Source organism: Cavia porcellus, unplaced genomic scaffold (genome assembly GCF_034190915.1).
Source record: "Cavia porcellus strain 051 isolate PalLab524CR breed Dunkin Hartley unplaced genomic scaffold, mCavPor4.1 scaffold_38, whole genome shotgun sequence".
Taxonomy (NCBI): Eukaryota; Metazoa; Chordata; class Mammalia; order Rodentia; family Caviidae; genus Cavia; species Cavia porcellus.
This window is the reverse complement of record NW_026947521.1, coordinates 6,701,046-6,727,712: the sequence shown is the minus strand read 5'-3', so window position 1 is coordinate 6,727,712 and position 26,667 is coordinate 6,701,046. Positions and strand designations below refer to the sequence as shown.

General features: G+C 36.8%; 1 protein-coding gene across 4 annotated transcripts in view; it reads right to left on the bottom strand.

Moving 5' to 3' along the window:
* Nucleotides 1-428: 428 nt before the first annotated feature.
* Nucleotides 429-26,667, bottom strand: part of Nrg4 (neuregulin 4) — a 113,977-nt gene continuing 87,738 nt past the window's right edge. For 2 of the 4 annotated variants that reach the window (XR_010045651.1, XR_010045652.1), the window contains exons 8-10: nt 22,340-22,419; nt 9,313-9,475; nt 429-3,375 (exon numbers count right to left, since the gene is read on the bottom strand). Coding sequence is in view for 2 of the 4 variants with exons in the window: in XM_063243537.1 (XP_063099607.1) it covers nt 21,633-21,682; nt 22,340-22,419 (130 nt within the window). In the remaining 2 variants the exon portion in view is untranslated. The other 2 variants (XM_063243538.1, XM_063243537.1) reach the window with 2 other exon arrangements.

Below are 26,667 nucleotides of genomic sequence, written 5' to 3'. Positions count from 1 at the left end.
GGAGAATCATAATAAGAGAAAAGCCATAGATGTCTGAAAAATTTTTCTGTGCTATATTTCAGTTTTTTCAGGTCTTTTCAGAAGTAACATCATTGACCTTTTTACTTACTTGATAAAAATGAAAGTGCTATTTTTAAATTGCTAAGACTAACTAGGTTTTATAAGAAAATCATTTACTTTTTTTATTTAATTACAGTGGAAAAGTCTTTTTCCTGTACTTTGTATAGCTAATTGGCAGACCAAAAAAATTATATTGCCTTATTTTGGCTTTATGCCAATAAAACATACCTTAGGAATTTGTTCATGTGGTATTTTGCATGTTACTGCTTTTGTCAAGTACATAAAGGATGTGAACTCCTTTGTAGGTGAAACCCAGAGTGGTAGGTATCTGTCAGCTGTGCAGTTCTGTTACATTCCATAAAATGATGAAATGTCTAAATTTTTATTTAATCAAATAATGTAGATGAGAAGTGTGCAGAGAGAACTGGTTTTCCTTAGTATCCAGTTTTAACATTTTCACATAATGATGGAACTTCTGACTTTTAATTAGGCACACATGTTCCAGAACAAAGGTGAACCACATTTCTCATGGCACATTACACATGACACAACCATTTTTTGCCAACTCTCCAGCTTGGTGTGGATCTGGGTATACACAGTTCAGATGGTGCACAAGGCGGCTGAGAGCCACACAGAAGCCAAGTCCCTGTACCTCTGTGGAGCTCCTCCACAGTGGCCTTGCCTTGCCTGTTTTGGCCACCTTTTTCTTTCAGGTCTTTGTTGCAGAATGCCCTTAGATGATGGTGTGACTGACATTGAGCACTTTTGAAATGGTCGGGTTTGTTCACAGAACAGTAGGAAACTTGGAAGGTAAGTGAAAGCAAATGTGTTAACATTATTTTTCTAGTTTTTAATCACTTTTCTCTCAAGTTTTTTTTTTTGGAGACAGGGTCTCACTTGCCCAAGCTTGCCTCACAGTGTGTATTCCTCCTGCTTCAGCACTCTCCATAGTGCTGAGATTATAGGTATGCGCCACCATGCCTGGGTCTCCCAGTTTTTACCTTAACAGAGTTTTTTTTTTCTCTGTGTACATAACAAAGGTTTTTTGTTTTTTTAAAATAAGTATTAGTGCCTGAAAAAGTTCAGAGATAAATTTGTGAAAACTTTTTATCTGTGTCTCTTTAGCTATTTCTATTTTACTGTTAACTTTTCTATTTGACAACAGTATCCATTATCAATTAGTGGATCAAAATTCCAATCCTTGAGTATGGTTATATATAAGGCAAATACTTTGTAAATTTGTTTTCATTCCTCATATTAACCAAAGTTGGTTAAATAATAGAGAAAAAGATTTTAAAAACTTAAAATATAAACAAAATGGGCCTGACATTATTTTTTGAAAATTTCATAAAGTGATTCCTTGCTTCTCAACTAAGTCTTAACTTCCTACTATATTTGATGTTATGCAGTTCCTTTTAGGTGAGGCTTTTTAGGTGTTGTTATTTATGGACAACAAAACCATTAATGCAAAGTAGGAAGGGGAAGAGCTAGCTCAGTAGAACCCACTATAGTACTGATAAGAAGTAGATAAAAAGTCATCCTTTCTGCCTCCCAAGAGACCTTGCGGTTGAGTGGAAGGAATTTTAACCAGAGTTAAAAATGTATAGTTGATACACTATTTTGAAAGGCTTGTCATAAGCAAAAGCAATTATTAGAGAAGTAATTATGGTTACAACTCTACAATAGAAGTGGCAACCATTGTAGTAAATGATTGTTTGAAAAATTGGAATGAGCACAAATAGAGAGGTTACCTTGAGTTCCTGCACTGTTAAATAAACAAAGGTTTGTTTAATCAAGTCATTAAAGGCTATTGATTTTTCCAAGTGAAATCATTTCTAAGACTATAGTTTGGTTTACAATTTTGATCCAAATAAAACGAAAACCCTTACCAGCCAAGTAGAAATCTAAGCATAAGGGATGGTTAATGTTGAAATTACAAGATATAATTGGAAAATACAGTGAATGTTTACATTTTAAAAGCATTTATTAGAATAAAAGACATTGCCATTAAGCCACCTCAAAATATTCTCCTTCACTTTTGTTGTTGTGGTTTTTTTGTACTTGGAATCAAACTTAGGACCTCACATTTGCCAGGCAGGCACTGTGTTGCTGAGCTATATCCCTAGCCCCTTTTCCCTCACTTTAAACACACTCATCCCCATCATTCTTGTAGCCTTTGAAGCAGCTCTGGAAGTCATCTTTTGTGAGTGTTTAGATTACACTATGAGGGCTTCCTTAATGTCCTGAATTGATTGATTGATTGAGGCAGGATCTCATTATGTAGTCCAGGTTGTCCTTAAACTTTTGGTGATTTTCATGCCTCAGCCACCCATGTGCTGAGATTACAGACACCTGGCTTTCATGATCATTTTGACTTTTGGGAAGAGCCAGTGGTCCCTTGGTGCCAAATCCAGTCTTTAACACAGTATCATGTTTTACAGACCTCACTCTGCTGGATGTCATCTGGAATACAAACTATACTCTTGGTCACACCTCGTAATTAAAGAGGACTTCCAGACCTGCTTTAGAAGAGAGGCAAGAGCACTGGAATAAGTGTTCAAAGTGAGAGAAAGTATTTTGAGGGCAATAATAGCAATATGTCCTTCTTTCCCCCCCTTTGGTACCAGAGATTGAACTCACGACTTTGCCAGGCAGGCACTTGTGTCACTGAGTTATATCCCCAGCCCAGCAGTATGTCTTTTACTGTAATACTTTTTAAAAATTTAAACACTATACTTTTATCACTCCTGGTAAAACCTAGAGTAGCTGGTACATGCATGCCTGTAATCCCAGCTGCTTAGGAGGCTGAGCAAAGAGGATTTCAAGTTGAAGGCCCATCTCAATAAAGGCTGGGGATGTGGCTTAGTGGTAGAGTACTTGCCTAGCATGAATATGAGGCCTTTGGTTTGAACCTCAGTACCAACAAAACAGACAAAAACCCCACAAAAAAATCCCTAGAAACAGATCTTGCAAAGTGCTATAATGGGGAGCATGGAAAGGTCCAAAAGGTTGCTTCAGTATAATAGTTTTCTGTTTTGCTTCATTGTGGATCATTTTCAACTTAGGAGGCCAGATCTGCCACTGATTTACACTGTAAACTTAAAATGAACATGCAGACAATTACAGTAGAAAGAAGCTCACATACATAGTTTTTATGTAATCTGTAAAAGTTTTTGAAAAAAAGTTAGCATTATACCCTTCAAAATACCGGTCATAGATTCAGTTTTAGTGGAAACAGAAGACTTCAGATTCTTTCCGTGGGAAATTGTGACAGATCAGATGATTGACTTGATTTTCAATTGAGGTGACTTAATGCTAAAATAAAGAAAACGCAGTAAGTAACTGTACTAACAGTCTTGTTGCATGAACAAAACTAATACCTGTACTATGTAAAGAACATGTTACTAGCAAGCTAATCTCATGCTAGCCCCATACCCAGGGATCTGTAATCAAATACTTGAAAGCTGTGTTGCAGTGCTGTGTATATTGTATTTCCATCTTTTTGTGTACTTGAAGACAGGTTACCAGAACATGCACCACTACAAAGTAGAAAATACTGGCACAAGTCACCAAATGTCATTTAATGTTTTAGTGTTGAGAGTATATGGAGCACTTTTATTTTGTAAACACTTTTATAAAAGTTTTTTCAGTAGCAACTCAGCCAGCAAAAAGGGCAAGGTTGACTAATATTGCTTTGAAATGGAAATGATCAGATTGAGAGTTAGGAGAGCTTTCTCAACATTTTCCTACTTCTGACCAAAAGTCAGTGGCCATATGTTTACATAATAAGCATACTTTATTCAAAGTCTTGTCATGATACCAGAGTTAGGGATGGGAAGAAAACAGTTGATCTGGGGGAGATCTGCAAAACAATGGACTAGGAAGCACCAAACTCATTTCCCAACAGAAACAAAATAACCAGTAACTGGACCTGCTTTGTTAGTGCTCTAAAAAAATCAGGTTATAGCAACCTAGAATGTGTCCAGTCAAGAAAAACCATCTTCAGAATGGCAATCGGTTGTGTTTTCCGTACTGCCCACAACCACCAACCCAGTGACAGTCTCATTTCTGAAGCAACAGAAGCCTAGTTCCCACCCCTCTGCTGAATGACCGCGTACATTTTCTTCACCAGTGTAAGCAGTGCTAAAGGACTGACAAGTTATTCTTCAGAAGGTAATGAGTGCTTAAAAAGTTGTAAGGATCCACAGGTGCCTGGGACAGGCAATTATAGCTAGATACATAAAACAGCAAAGGCCCAGAGAAGGTAGGAAGAGACAGTTATTTGTAGGGAGCTTAGAATGCCACACACATGCCCAGGGAAGATACTTGCTTAGGAAAGATGCAAGTCCCCCACAGCAGTCACTTCTGTCTATCCCCTAAGCACAAAGCAAACCTAATTACATGTTGAAGGTTACCTGGAGGACTGCCATTCATGGTTATTTCTGTCAGAACAGCTAAGTGTGACAAAAAGGAATAATGACTTCAACAATCACAAAGGAATTTTTGGGTAAAGTTGGGAAAAGTCGCAAAACGAAAATGGACATCCTTAACCAAAAGAAAAACAACAAACCTTTAGCAACAGGGAGTCACCATACTGTAACAGCAAAATGTGAAGTTTTTGACAAAGACAAATGGAGGGGGAAATAAGGCCCATTTAAAGAATTGAGATAAATTGACACAATATCCTTATGCACAGAAATAAAAGCTTACTAGGCAGAAGACTTTAAAACAGTTATCTCAGATTTTATGTTCAGAGAACTACAGGAAAATTGGGTAATGAGAAGTGTGGAAAACAATTATCAGTAAACAGAAAAAAATTATGAAGACTCAAAAAATGAGTTCAGTAACAAATGAAATTTTCACCAGAGGTGTTCAGAAGCAGATGGAAAAAAGAAAAGAAACTTGAAGATAGGACAAATGCAGAAACGAACAGAAGCAAGTAAAAAGGGGACTGTGGGACACCAGCCATGTTTCACACACACACTCCTTTCATAGTTTCAGAGCCTGTGTTCAGGTGGCCCTTATTTGGTCTCTTAATAGCTCCAAAGTACAAAAGTAACTATACTAGCAATATTACAATGTATTGTAATTGCTCTATTTTGTTTATAGTACTGGGGATCAAACCCAGGGCACCATGTATCCTAGGCAAACAGTCTGTCACTGAGCTATACCCCTAACCTTGTTAATCTCTTTTGTCTAATTTAGAAATCAGAATTTTTCACTGGTATGTGCACTCACATGTTGCTTAGCAACAGATTCTTTTCATTGTACAGACCATCATAGAGTATATTCACACAAACTAAGATAGTTATGACATCACTGGCTTATCACATTGTATGGTCTGTTGATTGAAGTTGTGCACAGCTACATAGGAAAAGCCAATATATATAGGTTTTGGTACTGTCCACATTTCAAACATCTGCTGAGCTTTTTGGGGTATACCCCCCCCCATATATACAGGGAGACTGCAGTGTAAACCAGTGTCCCTTATGAATACTGATGCAAAAGTTCTTAGACACTAGTAAACAGCTCTGCAGCATATTGTACACTGAACAAATGGGATCATAATATTTCTAGAATGCAAGACTGGTATCAGCATAATAAAATGGTTCACTATAGTATATACATTAAAGGTTGGGACCTATAGCACCTCAACCGACAGGAAAAACGATAAAATTCAGTACACTTGTGATTAAAAACTCAAAAAATAGAATAAATTATGTAAAAACAATAAAAGCCATGCTGAAAATCTCACGGCAGTGAGAGGCCGAAAGCTAAAAATCCTGTTGCCTCACCCTCCAAAGTTGGGATTACAGCCAGGTGTTCCCATCTCAGTCTACATATTCTTACGTATAGGTAGAAAACTAAAGATGGCTGCAAAAAGACTGTTTCAGTCAATAACTGAATTCACAAAAGGATACAAAGACAAAATTGGTAGCATTTCTATACATTGATGAACAAGCTGAAAAGGAAACTCAATTCTATTTAGTACCGAGTATTAAATATCTAAGAATTTGCACACAGTGAAAACTACAAAACACAGATGAAAGGAGTTAAAGACATTTACATCCAAGATGTCATTTGTAATGAAAGCAATCTACAGGTTCAGTGTAATCGCTCAAAATCCCCGTGGATTTCTTTTGCAGAAATAGAAAACTGCATCCTGAAGTTCAGATGTAATCAGGACACTCAATAGTCAAGTCAATCTTGAATTTAAAAAACTGGAAAACTCAAACCTGAGTTCAAAACTGATTGTTGCACACAGACTGACAAACCAATGAAGTTGAATAGCCTAAAAAAGGCTAGCAAAAACACCTAGGTTATTTTCAATGAGAAAAGGACAGTTTTTTTAAAACAAGTGGTGCTGATGAAGTCATGTGCTAATGAAGTTATGGCCTAGTCTAATATATACCAAAAATAAGATGGATCAAAAGTCTAAATGCAGGCATTAAAACAATAAAACTCTTAGAAGAAAATGAAAAATTAAAGGATGTTGAACTTCATGATGCTTTCTTGGATTTGTAGGTAACAAAAGTAGATTTTAGTCTTTACCAAAACTAAATTTTGTGTATGAGAGGATTCTATAACAGTGTAACAAGTCCTCAAAATGGAAAAAGTTGTGATTCATATATAAGGATTTAATACCCACAGTACATTTGGGTCAAAAGTCTAACAGCAACACAGAACCTGGGGTAAAAATGGCAGAAAGAGCCTGAGATGGCATAGCACCTGCCCGGCAAGTGCAAAGTCCCGAGTTTGAATCCTGGTACCCCCTCCCCCAGTGGCAGAGAACTTGAAACCCAGAGATGATACATGACTACTGAGCAGGTGAAAGATGGCCAACAGCAGTAATCAAAAGAATGCACATCAGAACCACAATGAAATAACACCTCTCTGTTCCCTGCCCTAATACAAAGCTGGCAGGAATAGGAAAAAATTGCCCCTCTTGAGCACTGCTGGTGAAACTGTAAAGTGGTACAGGTTTTATGGGATATAATAGTTTCTAAGTAAAACATGAAGTCATTTAATCGCATAATTCAACTTCCAGTTCTGACACTTGAAGAAAAAGCAGAAGCCTGAGGCATACTTATATACCTCACTGCAGCAATTTTCACAGGAGTGAAAACTGGAAATAAGTACATACATAGATGCATGGACAAGATGCAATATATCTGTACAAAAGAGTATTTGGCCAGTAAATGAAATTGAATTCTGATGCACATGTGTGTGAACCTTGAGGTCATGCTGAAAGAAGCTACTTACAAAAAGACAGTGTATGATACCATTTACTTTAGGCTCCACAAAATTCATGACCAAAAAAACTGACTACTTTCTTTTGGGGCTGGCATTAAAAATAGCAGTATTTTGAAGTGTACAAAGATTCAGTAGAGGATCATGAAAAACCTCTGGACATTAATTGTGGCAGTGGCTGCTCACAAAGTGAGTGTACTTTATTGAACTGTACTAAGTGGTTAAAAAGCATCTTTCCACAATAAAAATGTTTTTACTATGAAAAAAGTTTTATATCATTTTTTAAAAAGGTGTCCAGCTGCAAGAGGGAATCTTAACTGCATATTGCTAAGTGCAAAAGCAAAGCAAAGACAGTGGTTGCCATGGGTAGAAGAATAAACACAGTGCAGGATTTTTAGGGCAGCAGAACTGTTGTATGTGCTGCTGTAAGTGGATAATGTGATATGCACTTGTCAAAGTTCATAAATTACACTCAAAAGAAGAACTAACAAAAGTGCTTGTTAATTTGGTACAGTGTATTTACTGACAAGCTGGAGGGGGAACACGGCAACTACTCCTCAGTGGCATCATATCACGATAGACTTCAGTAGAAAATATCGTTAAGTCAAAAATGCACTCTACAACTACCAAATGTCATAGTGTGGCTACATGGCACTAGAGCCATCAGCATCTACTCTGGCTTTTGTGGCTCACAGAGTAGAGTGTAGTTTTCTGGCTAGTACCACATGATTGCATCTTACAATGCTACCTTGGAAAAATCAGAATTCAACATGCAGTTTCCAGTGAATACGTATCACTTCTGCACCTCGGTAAAGTAGAAAAATGAAGTTGAACTATGGTTAAGTCAAAACTAATTGTAACTATAAAACTAAAGCTTTAATTTAAAAACTTGTTTTTATCTGTCTTGGGGCCTCACATTCATCCATATTAACACACGATGGGTGAGTGTCACTAGGAATCAAATGTTAGTGACAAATTCACCCATCCATTCATCCACTCATCCACCCATCCTTCATATGGCAGGCAGTTGTACAAAAGCTAATGTGTTCACCAGTTCTGAAAAGATGTGATTTGGGGATGGCCTATTGCCTTTGGTCAGCTTTTGTGCCTTTGTTTCAACCTTACAACTCTTGTGATGAGACCACTATAACCCTTTCAGACTGCTACAAGGTTGTGTTTTCACACTTCCAAAGGCGTGCTAGGGCTGGGGGTATAGCTCAACATGGTTGCCTACCTGGCAAGTGCAAGGTTCTGAGTTTCATTTCTGGTTCCAGAAATAAAAAAGTTACTGCTTTTTTCCTATTAAGAGTCAGTGCAATTTAGGTGGAAAAATGCAAAATTATTTTGACCTAAACAATTCATGTTGCCTCCTAATTGATGAAAACTACATTCTTCAAAATCATGCACTAAAAATTACAGAGCTAATCAGGAAAATAGGCTTGGAATTTAGTAATGTATAGTAAGAATAAAATTCCTAAATATTTCCACTGGTATTTTCAGGGAGAATTAATCCATCTTTTCCAACATTAAACTTTGAGGTTTATGTTTCTTGAGATACAGATCTTTGAAATCAGTTTCTTAATATACTATTTAGCAAGATGCCATTTTATCAGTATTAAAATGTATCTGTCAGTATTGAAAAACTTATTAAAATCTGTCATTTTTTTCTGTTGCCCAGTAAATGGCTGAACAACTGCTGCATCTGCACTTGTAGCTTTCCAAACAACTTGAAGCAGCTCTAGTTGCATATAAAGGATTTACATCTTTTTCCTAAGATCACCCTGTGTTCTTTCTCTCCAAGCTATGGGCAGGTTGGCTCTTAAGGCTTCACCATATTCATCTGCAGGGACACAGTGGACTCCCTGCTCCCTGGGTAGCACCAGTCCCCACCTGGTAGAAGCAGATGTGCACCAATCAGCAGAACAGGCTGCCTCATGGCGCAATGTTCACCAGAACATTCTTACGTTGAAAGAAGGATTAATTTTTTTTCACTTATTTTACCTGAGCTATTTTTCTGCCTTTGTAAGATGAAAGCATGCTGCAGTTCACAGACATGTCAGTTCTCCATGACCTATGGGAAATGAGCTCCTCTCAATTTCTCTTCATCCACACATCTTCCTGCACTGTGTTATTCTATGCACATACATAAGCCCACAGCTTCTGGCTGTAATTAAAAAAGAGTTCAATTAACTAGACTATCCAAGAGTTCAAGCTGTTGCCACCTTTCCCAGAGCAGAACTGTGTCACTGTCTCCATTCTACTCCCCTACAAGTTCCCTGCTTCGGCTTTTCCTTTCTGCCTGTTTGTCACTCAAAAGTTCTAACAGGCCTAGTGAGCTTCCTGAGATATGTAAATTACAAAGGTCAGTTGAACTAGAATGAGTAACAAGGAAATATTCAGAGAAACACTAGGACTCTGAAAGTCTTAACTGAGGCTGCTTCAGGTACACAAAGATTAGTCAGTGAGTACTGAGGTTCTGGTCAAACCAGTGTAGGGTAAGTGATAAAAACATGGAATTGGGTTTAAATACTTGTTCTGCACCTTTCAGATGCCTGATTTTATTCTCTTTAAGTCTCTTGCTCTATAGTGAAATTTGCACACCTGCCTTATACAGTAGCTACGATCATGAGCTGATGGATTTGAAACATGAGGTGCAGTACCTGGCACATGCAGGGACAATGTTCATGACTTTAGTATTATTGTTTTCTACTTGTATTTATGGCACAAAGGCATTATTTCAGTTGAGAGACGAGTCACATGTGGTACATGCTCTGTAATCCCAGCACTTGAGGCTGTGTCAGGAAGACTGAAAGTTCTAGTCTAGCCTGAGCAACACAGTGACTTAGGAAGATACTGTCTCGTAACAGGCTTTGGATGTAGCTTAGTACAAAGATCCTGGATTCAAATCCTTGTGCACCCCCACCCCATACACACAAAATGGAAAACAACAATGTAAGTGTATGATAGGTCTCTAGGCTAGGGTCCTCTTTATGAATAAGTTGGGAAGATTACCTGGAGATTTGCTGGGAGGAGTACAGGAGGCGACATCAACACACCTATCAGAGGGCAGCTGATAGACAGAAATACCACTTAATAGTGGTAGCAGGAGAAATTTTGGTGGAAGAATGCCATTTGTGAATAAGTTTTAACGTATTTATGCTGTGATTTTCCTAATTAAATATAAGCTGATATTTAGCAAGTCCCAATTTCTGTAATCAGTTCTCTTTAGCTGAGATGCTAACTTATTTTCATGACCGTGTCACGTTTGGTAAAAGGTACTCCTTTTACCATTACAATTATGGCTTTAGAACTATTGGCTGAGATTGTCTGACTTTGAAAAAACATTTGGTCAAGTGAGTTAAGCCCAATATTCACTTTACCCTGGGGTTTTAACTATTTTTATGAAAAATCATTTTCCTCCATTAAAAAATATCCAGATATGCTGGTGTACACATGTAATCTCAGCACTGAAGAGTGAAGCAGGAGAATCTGGGCCTGGGCAACTTGGTGAGGCACTCACTGTCTCATATGTGACTTGGATGTAGCTCAGCATGAAGGCCCTGGGCCCAGTTCCTATTACCAAAACATTATTAAATTCTAAAACTCTTTACCAAGTTTAACTAGAATATACTTACAAATGAAAGTCTGTAAGGTCATTTCCTATATTTTTATAAATGTGTCTTTATAAACAGGAAGAGGTCTATGGTTTGAACATGGTTTCTAAAAAAATCAGCATTTTTACCATCCCATTAGATATTCTGAGAAGAGAAAAATCAAGAGAAATGCTACTAAGTTACAAGCACAGATGCATGTGAATTTGAGGCTTTATGGCAGGACACTCCTTCCTACAAGCTTGGAAGACAGACTTCCTGTTAGGTCACAGAGTTCCTGGTCTGTGTTGACCTTTCCAATTAACATGATCAGGAAAGATTTTCAGTCAGTCTTGAGAACTTTTTCACTGAGTATTTTGTCACCAAGTACTTTACGCATTAATGTGCTAACACATTAATGTTATGACTACGAATACAGTAAAGACCAGCAAACTTCCCAAACTGTAAAAATACATGCTTCCAACTCAATTATAAATAACAGCAAATAGATTATCTCAGTTTATTTGATAATTTAAGTGACCACTCTGAGCACATTAAAAGTTCAGTGCTTCACCTGATACGGCATCTATCAGTGTGGCTGACATTGTGGCGAACCATATGTAACAAAATTTATCATTTTTAAGTGCAATGGAATTAAGTAAAATAACACTATGCTACCATCAGCACTACCTCTCCTGAACACTATTAAGCAGTAAATCCATTATTCTCCACCCAGCCCCTTGTTATCACTGTTCTGTTTTTCTATCTCTGTGCATTTGGTATTCTAGGTACCTCAAAATAGTTTATCATAAAATACTTATACTTTATGTCTAGCTTATTTCACAAAGTCTCTGAGGTTCATACATGTTACATATGCTGGGAAATCACAGGTTGAGGTTTTCAATTTTTATGCTTCAAATTTTTCATTATTCCAGGGCTTTTGCATTTCCAGAGGAATTTTAGAGTCAGTTTGTGGAATGCCACAGAAACACCTGCTGGGATTTTGCCTGGGATGGTACCACTTTGGAGAACAGACTGAATACTGGATATTCCAAATGCATTCACATAGCACATGCCTCCATCTAGTTAAGTCTTTATTTCTGTTAATAGTGCTTTACAAATTTCATGGTGTAGGGCTTTCACATTTTCTGGTAGATGTATTCCTATGTACTTTGAGGTACTATTGCAGATGACACTGGTTTTTTTATTTTCCATATCCACTTGTAATTGGATATGTTTTATATAAACCATGACTAATTTTTAAATACCCACGTACTATTTTTGCAACGTTGTTCAACTACTAGTTAGCTGTTATCATAGGATGTATTTTAAAGGGTGGTTGACCCAGACAGGACACTGTAGCCAGAAAAAGCCTCAGCCGGAATTAGGGAGCTCCTGTCTCCCCTGCCCCTAGAGATTTACACCCTTTGGAATCTGCTCCTGGTGCCAAACGTGTGCCAATGAAATACCTGTGCATCTCTAATGGCCCTAGGGCACTGCCCTAAGCTTAGGCTACTTATATTCCCCCTCGCCACGTGTCTGTGAGAAAGATCACCAGATTTCAGCGGCCGGCGTGCCAGTCATCTCTCTCCGTGTTCTCAGAATAAAGGCCTCTTTTGTTTTATACTTCTCATCTTTTGGAAATATTTTTCATCTTTTGGAAATAATCCTATCAGTATTCACCTTTTTTGGAAGAGTTTGTATAGAAGTTATTTCTTCCTTGAATGTTTGGCAGAAGTCACCAACTATGCCATTTAGGCCTAGAATTATCTTTTTAGGAAAGTTTCTACATGAACATTTCAATTCTTTAATGGTTATGAGCCTATTCAAGTTAATTCTCTGAGAGTTCTTTGGTACTTTATCTTCAAATAATTTGTGTATTTAATCTCAAATGTTGAATTCTTCCCTTATTTTTTTTTTGACGTGTATAGTACTGGTAGCAATGTCACCTGACTTATTTTTTAATTTAATTTTATTAGTATGTCTTCTTTGTCCATTAATTGGTTCATGGGCATATGGACTGTTTTGAAGATTTGGCTATTATAAACTGTACCATTATAAACATTAGGTATACATACATTGTTGTGGTGTTTTATGTTTTTAATTCCTGTGGGAAGATACCCAGCAGGGAAATAGTTGGGTCAAATGGGACCTCCAATCCTAGTTTTTTAAGGAATCTTCACACTGCTTTCCACAGTGATTGTACCAGTCTCCATTCCTGCCAACAGTAGAGAAAGGTTCGGTTTTCCCTAGAGTCCCTCCTGCATTTGTTGTTGACTTCTTGATAATGGCCATTGTTTCTGGAGATGAAACATCAGCATTGTTTAAGTTACATCTGTGAAATGACTAGTGTTGAACATTTTTTCATATAATAACTTGCTGTTTCTACAGCTTCATCTAAGAAGTATGTATTTATTTCAGATGCCCATTTGATTCTTCAAATTTGGACGGTCTGGGTTTTTTAGTTTTTGTGTTGTTGCTTTGTTTTTTGAGTTCTAACATTCACTAGTCCTTTGAGGAATGGCTGGCAAAAAATTTTATGGGTCTCCACTCTGTTGATGATTTCCTTTGCTGTGTAAAATCTTTATAATAAAATGACATTCCATTGTTGGGTCTTTGTAATATTTCCATGTGATCAGAGTTATGTTCACAAAGACTTTGCCTACACCTATTTCTTGAACAGTTCTACCTATGAAGAGTTCTACCTCTGAAGAGTTCTATCTATTCTCCCAGCAGATTTATGGTTTCTGTTTTAACCTTTAGATCTAATCCATTTCTATTTTAGTTTAGTGCATGGTGAGAGACATGGGTCAGGTTTTAGTTTTTGGCATGTTGAAAGTTAGTTTTTCTGGCACCATTTATTTATTTATTTTTGGTTCCAGAGATCAAACTCACAACCTTGTGTTTGCCAAGCAGGCACTTAATGCTGCTGAGCTAAACCCCCAGCCCCTCTGGCACCATTTATTAAAGAGGCTATCTTTCTTCTAATAAAAATGTTTGGCCCCTTTGTCAAAAATAAGGTGTCTGAGTGTGGTGTTTTTGTTTGTTTTTGTTTTTCTATTCTGATCTGTTCCATTGATCCTCAGGTCCATATTTATTTTTTTGCCAGTACCATGTTATTTTTATTATAGTAGCTTTATAATATAATTTCAAGTTTGTGATTGTAATGTTCCCTGCCTTTTGTTGGCCAGAATTTTCTCTCTTTCTCTCTGTCTCTCTCTCTATCTCTCTCTCTCTCTGTCTCTGTCTCTCTCTCTTTTCTGTTCTAGGTCTCTTCTGGTTCCAAATGCAATTTAGGATATTTTTTTCTAATTCTGTGAGATATGTTACTGGTATTGTGAGTGACAGTGCATTACATTTGTACAACAATTTTGGGAGTATAGCCATTTTCACTGTGTTCCACCTACCCAAGAACAAAGGATATCTTTCCATTGTCTGATATCATTTTCAATCTTCTTTTCCAGAGTACTGTAGTTTTCAATGTAAAGATCTTTTAACTTCCTTTGTTAGACTTATTCCTATTTCTTTTTTTTATGCTACTGTGAAAGGTATGGTTTCCCTAATTTGTCTCTCAGTGAGTTATTTGTGTGCAGGAATTTTATGGATTTTTGAGTGTTTACTTTGTATTCAGCTACACAATTTGGTTATTAAATCTAGAAGTCTTTTAGTGGAGTTTTTGGGGTTTTCTATGTAAAGTATAATATAATCTGTAAATAATGATAATTTAAGTTCTTCCTTTCCTATACTTATTCCTTTTATTTCTTTCTCTTGTCTGAATGCTCTGGATAATGTTTCTAACACTATTAAGTAAGAGTTGGTGATAGTGGACATCCTTGTCTTGTTCCTGATTTTAGAGAGAAAACTTCCAGTTTCTGACCATTTAGTCTGATAATGGCTGTTGCTATCTATTCCAGTTTTCTGTAGGATAATTTTTTATCATGAATGGGTATTAGACGTTGTCTGCTTCTATTGAAATGATCTTGTGATTTTTTTTTATCCTTGGCTCTGCTGATATAGTTTGTAACATTTATTGATTTGCATATGTCAAACCATCCCTGCATTGCTGGGATGAATCCTAGTTGTAACAGGGTAATGCTTGCTTCCAGGAATGAGTTTGAGAGTATTTCTTACTTTTCAATTTCATTAAAAGGTCAGAGAAATAGAAGCATTATGTCTTCTCTAAATTTATTGTAGTTTTCAGCATTGACTCCATCAGGACCTGGGCTTTTCTTTGTTGGTAAGTTTTTAATTACATCTTGAACTTCACTGAAAGATACTGGGTTACTTAGAATTTTTACATCTTCTTGATTCAGTTTTGATAATTTGTATATATCTAGGAATCTGTCCATTTTTTCTGTGTTTTCCATCTTACTAGAATACAGGTTCTCAAAGTGCATATTGATGATCTTCTGGATTTCTATAGGATCTCTTGTGATTTCACCTTTTTCATTCTTATTTCCATAGTTTGAGTCTTTTCTTTCCTTTATTTTGGTAAGGTTGGTTAAGGGATTATCAATTTAATTTAATCTTTCAAAGAACAAAGTCAATTCATTGATTATTTGTATTGTTTTCTTTCTCTCAACTGCATTAATTTGGGTTCCAGTCTTTATCTTTGGTAAGAGTTTTGGGCTTGTTCTTTTTTTTTCCTAGAGGTTTGAGGCTTAAGATTAGCGTGTTTGACGCTGGGCCTGGTAGTGCATGGCTGTAATCTCAGCACTGAGGAGACTGAGACAAGAGGATCACTGTAAGTTTGATGCCAGCTTGGGCTACAAAGTGAGTTCAAGGCCAGCCTAAACCATATAGTTAAAGTCTGTCTCAAAAAGGAAAAAAAGTTGTTTGAGCTCACTTTTTCTGATGTGAGAGTTCATTACTATAATTTTCTCTCATAGGACTGTTTTCATTGTGTTCCATAAATTCCAGTATGTTGTACTGACATTATAATTTAATTATAAAAGCTGTCTAATTTCTTCTTTAATTTTATCCATGATCCTTTGATTGTTCAGGAAGGTGTCTCCATGTGTTTATGAAGGTTAGTTTCTTTTGCCACTGATTTCCAATTGTATTGCACTATGATCTGATAATATGCATAGAATAATTTCAAATTCTTTGCATTCACTTAAGCATGATATATAATCTAGGATGTGGTCTGTTTTGGAGAACCTCCCATGTGCAGCTGAGAAGAATGTGTATTCCAGTGTTGTGGGGTGGATCACCCTATAGACATCTACTATGTGCATTTGTTCACAGGTTTGGTTCAGTTCTGTTATTTGATTGATTTGTCTAGTTGATCTGTGTATTTGTGACAGTAGGGTATTAAGGTTTTCTATTACGATTGTGACAGTGTATATTTGATTTTTCATGCATGATAATACTTGTTTTAGGTAGTTGAGTGCACTGGTATTTGGTACATATTTATGATAGTTTTTCTTCTTGGAGTTTTCCTTTAACCAGGTATGTACTGACATTCTTTGTCTCTTTTGATCAGTCTTGAAGTTTACTTTGTCTGCAAGTAAAATAGCTACACCTGCTTTTTTATGGGTTCCTGTCATGAAGTTTTTTTTTAATTTTAAAGGAAATAAAATAAAATGGAACAAAATACAACAGTGAGAACAATATTAGATTTCTAAAACAAGATAGAGTAAAACTCCCGCTAGTTGTGGTGTTGCATACAGTTAACCTCTAAAGAGATGCTGAGACTACCAGCTTTATGCCTGCAAAGTCAATCAGACAATTAAAGCATTAAGTTGTTTGTTTATTTCACTTGCTATCATCTTAGTCTGTGTTCCTCTGAACAGCTGGTTGCTTATAGCGGGAGGGTGTCTTGTCTCCCAGCCCACACCCCTGCTGGCTCATGGTTTTCCTCCCTCCCACATAGCTTTCCATGAAATATTGGTTTCTATTCTTTGACTTTCTGTCTATGAGTTTTTGAGATAAATGGTTTTGTCTGTTTTTGTACACAGCATATTATTGGATCCTGTTTCTTGATTCTGACAGTCTTGTTTCTTATGATTGGTGGATTTGTGCCATTTATATTGACTATTATAACTAGTATATACTGATTTACCTTTTGTCATATTATTTTCCTGTCATTGGTTCCCTGTCTTTCCCCTCTGTTTACTGCTTGCTTTGCCTCATACCTTCTGTTGGTGTTCTTAGAATTGTGATTTTATCTTTCTCTAAAATATTTTCACAACATTTTGCAGAGCTTGTTTCACAGTCATCAATTTCTTCAGTTCTTCTTTATCATTTAAGTATCTTATTTCTCCATTGATTTTGAAAGACAGTTTTGCAGGGTGCACATGGTACATCATTCTGGGTTGGAGGTTGTTTTCTTTCAAGATTTGAAAATACTTCAGTCTTTCTTTGACATGAGTGCTTGTGTTGAGAATTCTGTTGTGATTCTGATGTGATTCTTTTCTTTATAGAACTTCTGTTTCTTTAACAGCTTTAATATTGTTCTTATGCTGAGTTTCTGCAATTTTGATTATTATATCCATTGGTGTAGATTTATTTTGGTTATAGTTAATTGGAGTCTCTATGCCTCACTTATGTCAGATTCATTTTCCATGCTTGGGAAGTTTTCTGCCATGACTTCTGTAAACGTTTTTTTGTCATCTGTACTATCTCCTGCTTTCTCACTGACTCCAATCAATCTTATATTGTTCTTTATATTATCTTGAAGTTGTTGGACTAACATTTCATGGGTCTTACTACTTTTAGGAAATCTTCCTTTTTGAAATTGTTAACCATAATCCTGTCTCCTAGAGCTGATAGTCTTGTCTTCACAATTGGTTCAACTGGCTGTGTATACCTTCAGTGGAATTTTTAATCCCCTGGTGTCTGTCTGAATCTGTTTCATGGATTCCATTTCTTTTGTATGCTGGGTGTGCATGATTTCTATTATGTTCCTAAGCTCCTATATTTTTTATCTGTGTCTATGCTAAATTCACTAAGCAAGTCCTTCATTTTGATCACATCTCATTTTTTAACCTGAGAGATTATTTTTATCTGATTTTGTTGATATTCTATTTTTTCCCCACTGCTACTATTCCAGAAAATTCAGATGGGTGGCCTGATTTCCTTTCATTTTCCCCTGGATTTGTTCTAGATGAACTGCAAATCTTGGGTTGCATTTTGCTTCTCTATCTTGTAATTTTCTGTTTTTAAAATTTTTTTCTGTGTTGATGCCTATAAGTTGCTTATGGTAGGTAGCTTTTATCACTAGCATGGAGGCTTCCTGGAAATGTCTCTTTCCCAGAGATGTCTCCTAGCCATGGTTAGTTCTTGGCCTTTGTATGTGTCTCAAGATCCTATCTTCCCATTTTATTAGAGATGAAAAATTCCTCTGTATTTGGCTTAGCACCCAGTCCTTTGATACTGGACCATGATGATGATTATGACCTTAGACAGTAACAGTGCTGTCATACAAGGGAGAACAACTGATTACAACAGGTATAAGCTGGCTAAAGTATTACAATTAGCAAAATAATATCATCAAGCACAGCCTAGAAACTGATACTGTGTTATGAATTTGGTATCTTTAACCATAGGAGCAAGATCTACTATTATATAACAACATCCTATATAAACCTGGAACTTATATGCTGTGAGATTTCTCAGTAGAGTGATTTTACCCTGTGTGAGGGAAATTTAAGAAGGAAAGGGGAAAAACAAGAGATAAGTGAAGAAAAATACAGTAGAAGCAAAGCTGAAGCCAAAGGATGATCATCCAAGCTTTGAGAAACTGGAGAAGATGACAGAACAGAAAGAATGGAGAAACCAAAAGAATATTTAAGTGAAGCAGAAAGACTAGAGACAATATTGATATGAAAATACTAAAAAATCAAGAAAGGCAGTGGAGTAAAGAGAGAAAAAAGATGAAAACAAAATAAAATCCTAAGCCATAAAAAAAGACAAAGGGAAACAAAACAACAATAATAAAATTCCTCTGGTGGCCTCAGTTCTGTGACAGTTTCCAAGTTTGAGCCCAAATCTCTGCCAGGTGCCAAGTCCAGTAGGATTAGTGCTGGGTGTGAGACTGATCTCAGCCTCCAGATGTGGGCACTGGGGCCAGAGTCTTTACCTAGCAATCTTCTGTATGTCCTGTGGTGGTCTGCACAGCTCTCCCAGCTGCTGTGGTGGCCTTGGACAGAGATAACCCAAGACTGCTCCCAGTGCTGTGTACAGTCAGCTCCTTCCAGCCCTTGCACAGCCTCCTCCATTCTACACTGCTGGTGTGTCACTTTTCTTGCACTACTGGTGGCAGGATAGGGGTGGGGTGGGGTGGTGTGTTGGGGGGGGCTTGCTGTCGGCCAACTCTACATTGAGGGGAGTGCTAACCTCCTACTCATTGCCCCAGTGACTTAAGACTGTTGAAGTCCACATCCCTCATGCTTCTGGGAGTGGGGCAGGAGAGGTGGTACTGCTCTACTCACTACCTTCACTGCCATAGCTCCAGTCTCTAACTCTGTTGCCAGAAGTTTCAGTTAGCTGCTATGGTGCATGACAAAAAAGCAACAACAAACAAAACAAAAAACTAGCAGCCAGCCAGTGAGAGACCAGCTTTTTGGTCATTACCCATATGTATGCCAGCAAAATTTGTTGCCAGGCTGCAGTATACATTGTTTGGAGGAAAGCAAAAGAAGTGAGGGGTCTTATATTCCAAATTTATCCTGTGTGACTTAGGTTTGCCATACTATTGCAGTCCATCAGCTTCACGGGAACTTCCCAGAATGGTGGTTTCTTCTCTTATGCCTTTGTTTTGTTTGATCTCCAAATCTATTGTTTCAGATTGATTTTGGCGTCGAGATACATGTCCCTCCCTTTCTTCCAATTACCTGTGTTTTTAGATGATTTTCTGTGAGCAACTCCAACGTGGTTCCTTCTCTATTCAGCCATGTTGAACCCTCCCCATTTAAGCTCTTTGAGGAAGATACCTAGCAGAGGAATAGCTGAGTGGTATGGAATTTCTAATTTTAATTATGTCTGACTTATTCTTGATGTTGTTAATTTATATCTTTACTTTTGATCCAATCAGTATGCTAAGGGATTTACAAATTTTAATGATTTCAAAGAACCAGTGTTTGGTGTTAGTACTTTCTTGTCTATATTGTTCTTTCGTTTCCTATCTTAGTGATTCCCATACCAGCCTTTATGTCTTTCTGCTTACCTTGGATTTTTTTCATAAGTTTTTCAGATAGAAATTGAGACCATCATTGTTTCAGATAGAAGATGAGACCATCATTTCAAAATACTTCTAGACATTTACTGTTCGAAATTTCCTCCAATTGCTGTTCTTGCACTGTGCTAAAAATTTTGATAAGGTATTCTTTCATTTTTATTTGGTTCCAAAGGCTTTTTAATCTCCCCTTAGATTTTTTATTTAGCTGTGTTAATCAGTTTCCAAACATTTGAGGATGTTTCCAGGGATATTATTGGTTTCTTAAGTAAATCCATTATAGTCAGAGAGCAACTTTATATAAATTGAATCCTTTAAAATATGTTGAGATGTGTTATTATAGGTCAGTATATTGTTTATAATGATAAATATATGAGTGCATGCTATTGTTGGGGCAGAGTGTTTTACAGTGTTTGACTGCTTGATGTGGCTGTGTATTGTTAAAATTTAGTATATCTTCATTTGTAAAAAAAAAAAAAAAATCTCCCTGAGACTGGGGATTTAGCTCAGTGGCATAAGCACCTGCCTTTCAAGCACGGTCATGAGTTCCATCCACAGTATTAAAAAAAAAAATCTGTTTTACTCATCATTAAGAGAAAGATATTGCAATCTCTGATTATAACTGTGGGTCTGTTTCTTCTCAGAGCACTATTAATAGTTAAGTGTGTATGTTAACAGTTCTCCAGAGAAACAACCGATAGGATGTGCATGTTTATTTTATGGAACTGACCAGTTCAACTGTGGTAGTATGGGAAGTCTAAGGTCTGTTGAGGATAGAGATCCGAGAGCTGCAGGCCAAGTCACAGGCAACCTGCTGAGGAACAGGTTATGGCCTGGTTATGGATAAAATCAGGAGTTTGCTGACAGACTTTGTTCTCTTTAGAGAGTCAGTCTTTAGTTCGATTCTAATATCTGTTTGAATTTCATGGTATTGTTTTTCATTTTAAACAGATTTCTTGCTTCTTTGCAGGTTCCTTATTTTTTTATTGAATGTGAGACTATGAATTTTTCCTGTTGAGTACTGGATACTTTTTGTAACATTATCCTCTGATCTGAGAGGGAGTTACTTGGAAACAGTTTGTTTCTGTCTCTTCCTGCTTTTAATTTTGTAAACTGGGCTGAAGCAACCCTTAACATAGGACTAATCATCTACACTACTGGGAAACACCCTCTTATGTATTATCCCTCATGTCCTATGAATATTGAGAGGTTTTTACTTTGATGAGTAGGAGGAGATGCTTTCTCTGGTGTGAGTTCTGGGTGCCTTTAATACTTTCACATGACTCTCAGGTCTATCTTCTCAGTCTGGGTGTTCTGCCAAGCTCAGTTTACATATTTACCCTGTGCTGCAGCCTGCAAGTCAGTTAAGGCAGTAACAAAAGGCAGTCTTAGGCTCACTTCATGTCTTTTCCATCTCTCAGGCTCATTCTTTTGTCAATTTTTTATCATTTCAAGTAAGAAGAAATAAATTCAGTGCCTGCTCTTCCACTTTAGTCAGAAGCAGAAGTCTCAAAACCATTTAAAAACATTAATTTGGGGGCTGGGGATTTAGCTCAGTGGCATAAGCGCCTGCCTTGAAAGCAGACAGTCGTGAGTTCGATCCCTGGTACCAATAAAAAGGAAAAAAGACAAAAAGATAAACAAACAAACAAAAAAACCCCATTAATTTGTCTACAAAATTCCCAAAGGTTTGCTTACCCTACAGATAAAACTACTTCCCTCCATACACCAGTCTACTTCAAAATACTTTTGGAAACCAGTCCCTGATAGTTGTGCAGTACATTATAGCTAAAAACATGAAATAACCTTATTTTCTTTTGGAAAAACATATGTCATAATACTAATTGGTCTGTGTCATAATACTAATAAAAAATTTATCTTCACCAGGCATGGTAACACACACATGTAATTCCAGCACATGGGAGGCTGAGGCATGAGGATTGCCCTAAGTTCAAGGCCAGCATGAGTTCAAAGCCAGCAAGATCCTATTTTTTAAAAAAAAAAATCAATCTATCTGTCTTCATGTGAAAATGGTGCTAGGACAAAAGCCATGGGAAAAAGCGTAATTTTTCTGAACATACCCACATTAAAATCCTTATGTGGAACAAGAACCACACAGTGGGGTTTTGTTTTGTTTTGTTTCTTGTACTAGGGATCAAATTCACTGCCTCACACTTGCCAGGCAGGTGCTTATGCCACTGAGCTAAATCCCTAGCCCACACATAGAGGATTTTAAGTATTGTGTTTTGAATGTACTCACTGTGGTGGGCACTGGTCCTGCTCATCTCCCCCAGGCTGATATCACACTGAGCTGAGCTGGCCCTCTGAAGGTAGCACTTCCTGATAGTGCAGAGAAAGAAACAAACAAATGGGAAAGGAGGCACTGGAAAGCATGGCAGAAGCACTCAAAATAACACCTGTAACTCTGTTCGCAAACACATCTGTTTGCAAACTAAGTCACCAACAAAAGCATCTGGCAAAATTTTGCTTTTTGCAAACTCAACATCAGATGATAAACACAATTGCAACCATCTCTCCTGCACAAACACAAATATGGCCATCTTTTACCAAATTGTGAAACAAATTAAGTTTGTGAACTTAGCACTGTACCTGGAGGTTCATTTTTTTCCACAGTTAACTGAAATTGTCAGGGCTAACCTGACCTGCACCACCTTTATTTAACATATGGCCCAGGAAAAGGATTATTCTAGAGAACGCAAAACCTTTTTTTCTTTAAGATGGTGCAACTGCTATGTCTCTGGGGAACAGGAGTCTGTTTCTGTGCTCTTTAAAGAGGTGAGTGTCCCTTGTTATTTGCACCCTTAAGTAACATGGGTCAGCTGTTGTGAACTACTCCATTAATTGAAAGTTTTAAAAAACAGATCTTTTTAAGGTTACAGCTCATCAGACTTTTGTTATCTGACCAGTTAGTACCCGTATGACTCAAGATGGATCATGGCAGTTTTTAAAAACTATCTTAAATATTAAAATTCTGAAATACAAACTTACTTTAATTTTTTCAGTATACCAATCCTCAAAAGTATGAACTCATTAGTGAAAGTAATTCAAGACTGTTGTTTACCAAGCAAAACGCAATCTTTTCTGAATACACCCTAACTTCTACTCCTGAAAGTATCTTGATTCTAGTCCAGATCTTAGCATCAGTCTGGACCTCATTCAGAGATAACAGTAATTATTTATCATATTCATAAGCCTTTAGGTTTAAAGCAATTTCAACCATTAATGGACCTGGAAACTGTTGTACTAAACAGTGAAATGTTTTCTTTGTTTTTGTTTTGTTTTATTTTTGGTACTGGGGTTGAAACTCATGTTTGCCAGGCAGGCTCTAATGCCACTGAGCTAAATCCCTGGCTCTTAAAACAGTGAAATGTTTTGATTCCTGAAAGCAGCACATTTGCCAAACACAATATTTATTGCTGTGGTCAGTATATAATGAATTTTGTATCTAGATTCCACAAGTAAGAGTTACTCATTTTTAAAATTAGTTCTACTATTGGCATTAAGAAACAGGTCTCTAATCATATCATCATATAAAATTACCACTGCTTATGTTGTCATTCAAAAATGGAAAATACATATTATCAAGCACATTACAACCCTACATGAAAATTATTCTATAGTGTCATTTTTGTAAGAATGTTCAAGATGGTATTTTTCTCACTAATTAAATTTATATCTATTTTTCAAATGACCTAAAATGAAAGTGTCAATTTGGCCAGGCCACAGTACTTAAATGTTTACTGTAGATGTTTCTGTGAAGGTATTTTATGGATGAGATTAACATCTGGATCTGGATCTTGAGCAGAACAGATGCTTTCCATGGTGTGGGTGGGCTCATGCAATTGGTTGTAGCTTTAAGAGGTAGAGGTGGAAAGTTTGGGGAAGCTGTGTTTTTTAGGGATTTTGGTTTAATCTGTTTTTTCAACTGTATTAGCATGAAGTTACACAAAATTTTTTTTTCTTTGTATGTATGTGGTGACAGGAATAGAACCCAAAACCCCTTGATACTAGGCAAGCAAGGACTCCACCACGGAGGTATATCCCAGCTTGGCTTTCATCTTTTAAATGCCTGTAGGATCTAGGTTATAGAACCTTTTTTTTTTTTCCAGAACCAGGAATCAAACTCAGGACCTTGTGCTTGCCAGGTAGGTGTTGTGCTACTGAGCCACATCCCTGGTCCCTACAGAACTTTTAATAGTCCTAACATTTTTCATTTGGGCCTTTGTTCTCTTTTTAAATCACAGACAGCAATTTGTCAATTTTATTAATCTTTTTAAAGTAGCAAACTTTGACTTTATTGTCTCTATTATATATATTATATGTATATTTTAATTAATGTCTGCTCTTTATTATTTATTTGTTTTCCCTAGATTTATTTTGCTCTTTTTGTAACCTAGTACAAAGAATATTAAACTTATTTATTTTCATGCTGTCTTTTATGAGCATTAAGAGCAGATCACTTGATTACAACAAATCACTTGATAAGAACTAAAAATCCAGAAATAAATACTATGCTTATGGTCAATTGATTTTTTTTTTTTTTTTTTTTTTTTGGTACCGGGGATTAAACTCAAGATGTCATGCTTACCAGGCAAGTGCTTGAGTCACTGAGCTAAATTCCTAACCCTAAGGCTGTCTTTTCTAATAAAAATATTTGGATAGTACATTTCTCTCACTGGCATCTGACAGATTTGTAACACAGTATTACAGTATTCTCCTTATAGTTAGGTAAAAATATTTTCTAAACTGCATTACAAGTTATTTGACCCATGAATTATACAGAAGTATGCTTAAAACTTTCTACAGATATCTTTTGTCACTTACTTTCCCATGCAGTCATTCATGCTCAGGATGCTCAGTATAACATGGTCTCTATATTGTACAATATCAGGCTTTATTCATTTTTTTGGCACAGTACTGAACAAAGGGCCTCATGTGTGCTAGACAAATCTACTACTGAGCTATCTATCAAGTCCATTTCATCTGTTTGTTTATTTTGAGACAAGGTCTCCCTAAATTGCCCAGGCTGGGCTTGACCTTCAATCCTGCCTCTGACTCTGCCTCTTTGAGTATCAGGAAATACCCTTGTGCACCACTCAGGACTTTTGAAATGTGTTGAAAACTTCTTACTGCCCATAAGAATAATTCCCTAAATATTGTATATAAGCTTGTAAGGATTTTGTAATGGTTGGGTATTGTGTTGTAGATTAATGGATCGACCCTGTTAAAATCTTATGCTACTGATTCTCCCTATAAATCCCTAAGGGTCAAACATTAAAATTTAACTATTGTGGTAGCTTTGTCTATTTCTCTTCTATTCACATACTTTTTTTTTTTTTTTTTTGGTACTGGGGATTGAAATTAGGGTCTTCACACTGAGCTGCTTCCCAAGCCTTATTTATTTTTACTTTTGGGACAGGGTCTTGCTAAGTCACTAAATTGCTCAGGTCAGTTTGAAGTTGCCGTCCTCCTGCAGAGGTCACAGAATGCACCACGATGCCTGGCTTAAACTTCAATTTTTATACCTTTTGAGACTAATTTTATTTTAAGGTCACAGAAATCTTCTATGTTGGTGGCTGTGATGTGAGAATAGATGAACACAGTTTATTTTTCCTACACCATGCCCTTTTAATCAGATGAATTTGCTCTCTCCACAATGTGAGGCCATGAGCAAGAACAAGGCAGTTTGAAACCAGAAACAGGGCCTCCATCAAACCTGATCATGCTGGCACCCTGGTCTCAAACACTCAACCCCTATGTCTATGAGGCATAAACTTCTGTTACTTAGATCACTCAACCGATGGTATTTTGTGTAGAAATTCAAACCATGACAACTAATTATCATCTATTTTTTAAATTTTTAAAATCTTCCTGGTGACCATGGAGCACTGTTTGCTTGGGGTCAGGGTATGACTGCAGCTACATGAGAAGTCAGCTGAAAGTTCAATGAACTGGATGCCTATTATGGCTCAGTGACACGTGTCGCGATTCTGAGTGAACATCCTGAGTAGGAGGGGCAAGGGATGGAAATCATTCAGTTACTTAAAGGCTGTGGCCTTAGTCAGAACAGCATCATTTCCACAGTATTTTATGGCCAAAGCAATTCTACTGCCTTCCCAGATTCAAGGATTTAGAGAAAAATTCTTGGGGTAGAGGCATGGCAAGGTCATACTGCAGTACAGCTCTAAGGGATGAGAGATACTGAATGGCCATCTTTAGGAAACAATCACATATAATGGGCTTGCATGTAAACTTTTCTATCTGAAGAACTCAGATGTTAAATTATGAGATATAAAGCCTTCTGGATTACTCATGTGATGCATTTTTAAATAAAATATATAGTATTACATACTTCAGAGCAAGCACCCTCCAAATTTTTTCTTGATGTAAATAATTCAGAAATATGGATTCTGTGAAATACTGTTTTACCTGAATATTCTTTCTGAGAACATAAAATTATCAAGTCACCGAGCATCTCTTTCATGATTACCCTAAACACACTTTCACAAGTACCAGACAGCATATAATGTCCGTAAATGTTTATAAATACCAATGATGTGCTATCAT